We start from the raw sequence: 2,134 nt of genomic DNA, 5'->3' as shown, positions 1-2,134 counted from the left end.
GGCCATGGATGGCTAGTGTGACTTACTTCAATTATCCAAAGTGTGTAGGAACTTTGGTCTCTGACCAATTCGTCATGACCTCTGCGAGCTGCGTAGCCAGGTAATCAATTCAGGAAAGACTTTATTTTATATGAAATCAATTACCCAAAAAATGATGACTTGTGCCCTCACATTCAACTTCTTAATTTTTAGATTCATGGGTACAAATGGATTGTCAGTCACTCTCAATTATGCCCAATGGGGCTGCTTCAGCATGCCAGTGGCAGTTGATGTGACTAATGTCTTTTTTGGCGATATTTTCGGCAATGGTGTAGCACTCCTGCAACTATCTCATCCATTTACAAACGCTGGCAATGTACCGGTTGACATGTATGGTTTAAGCTTTGGCCCTGGAACTCAGTGCTCAGTAATTAGTTGGAATAGGTTGGATTTTACATGTGAGTTTATATAATCACTTATTTTTTTTACTTTTTTCCACCAGGAAATTCAAAGACACCCCAAGAATGATCCTTTTGTTTCTCTCCCATTTGTTTTTCTTTCCTCTTAAGCTAATCTACCTTTTCAGGAATTCCAGACCACCATTGTAAACTGCGATCCTTCAAACAGCACACAGATCAACATCTGCACAGAACCTTTGGATGTTCAGCAGGTATCTGCAGAGTCCTTTTCAGTCCTTCGGACTTGTCGTTGGATTTTTCAGACTGAAACAGATTTAAGTTATTACATACTATGTCTAGTTGACTTGAATTAAGTTTGTAACAGTCTTTCTGACTCACTCTCATTCAGGATGATGATGGCAGTCCTCTGCTGTGTAGAGTGGGCGACATGTGGGTTCAGACTGGTATATTGTCCATTCCCCCTGGCAGTCAGATCAACCCATCCTTCAACAGCACAGTCTTCATTAAGACCTCTCCCTTCACCTACTTCCTGACTAACACTATCCAGAGCGTCCCATCTATTCTGGATGGGGCGGAGTCCTTTTCGCCCCTCTCTCTCACCTACATCCTTCTGCTCTCTCTCCCAGCAATCCTCCAGGCCTTTTACTGAAGAGGCCATCTATTACTTAATCACTGAATAAACTATACATGCAGAACATTTTATGGGGTATTACAGGCTCTTTGCTCTTTCTTTAGAAATATAGCTATATACATTTTCATTTAAGTAAAATAAAGTAATTAAGGTGGGATCATGACACTTTGTATATTCCAAGTAAAACAAAGTACATTATTTCTGTAACTCACACTCTCTAGTAAATGAACTCCAGAGTTAGATTACACCTACAATTGTACAATTTAAATAAATTTGTGCTTACGGAAATCTGTCAGCACGACTTTAAAGATGGGTGTCTGAGAAAACATTGTATCGTCCATAATAAAGCTGTTTATTGTCCTGAAACCTTGTTTATTGTCCTGATTCCTTCTGTAATTTCCTATGGGTTTTGAGAGACTGATGAGTATTATTATTTTATTAGTAAATCATTCATTATTTTATTTTTATTTTGTTTTTTTATACAGTATACTTAACACTTTTGAATTTCTAGGCTCTCATGAATAAAATCCCAAAAAGATATTGTAAAATATTAGTGTAAAAAAATAAATAAATAAATCTGTGCAGTTTTTACTTAAAGGCAATAATAAACTAAATTATTCAAAATACACACATAAAAATAAAGCTTTTAGTTAGAACCAGAACACAAACTTGTTGTGAAATCTTTAATGATTTTTTATAAAATCCATACAAGCTGTCCATATTTAACAAGACAGATAAACAAATGGTATTAACATAAACATAAATTATTACATAAGTTATTAAAGAAGAATAAATAAATAATAATAATTAAATAAAAAAAGAAAGAAAAAAAAGAAATTACATAAATAAAACTAGGAACAAAAAATAAAAAAAAACAGTACAGCTATTGCAATACAGTACAATATGATAGCCTTTCAACCTTTCCACACTAAATTCTGGATTCCCAAAGTTAATAGTCGTGTTTCTTTCACCCCAAGATAAATGAGAAAAGGGTCCCAAGATAAGAGGGCATATCACATACAGCTTTCCAATCAGCTATCTGAATTTCCTCCCCAAGATCCTTCTCCCATAACTCCCTGGTTTTATCTGAGCTGTCTGTATTTGC

At 35.2% G+C, this 2,134-nt stretch overlaps 1 protein-coding gene across 1 annotated transcript; it reads left to right on the top strand.

Moving 5' to 3' along the window:
- Nucleotides 1-5: 5 nt before the first annotated feature.
- LOC141301871 (serine protease 46-like) lies at nt 6-1,047 on the top strand (the record flags this gene model as incomplete). Its single annotated transcript, XM_073832103.1, has 4 exons — nt 6-100; nt 193-437; nt 549-649; nt 787-1,047. Coding segments are annotated over 4 exons (702 nt in total), but the record flags the coding sequence as incomplete, so codon positions are not given.
- Nucleotides 1,048-2,134: the final 1,087 nt, after the last annotated feature.

Source organism: Garra rufa, chromosome 1 (assembly GCF_049309525.1).
Source record: "Garra rufa chromosome 1, GarRuf1.0, whole genome shotgun sequence".
Classification (NCBI taxonomy): domain Eukaryota; kingdom Metazoa; phylum Chordata; class Actinopteri; order Cypriniformes; family Cyprinidae; genus Garra; species Garra rufa.
This window is presented reverse-complemented; position numbering and strand designations above follow the sequence as displayed.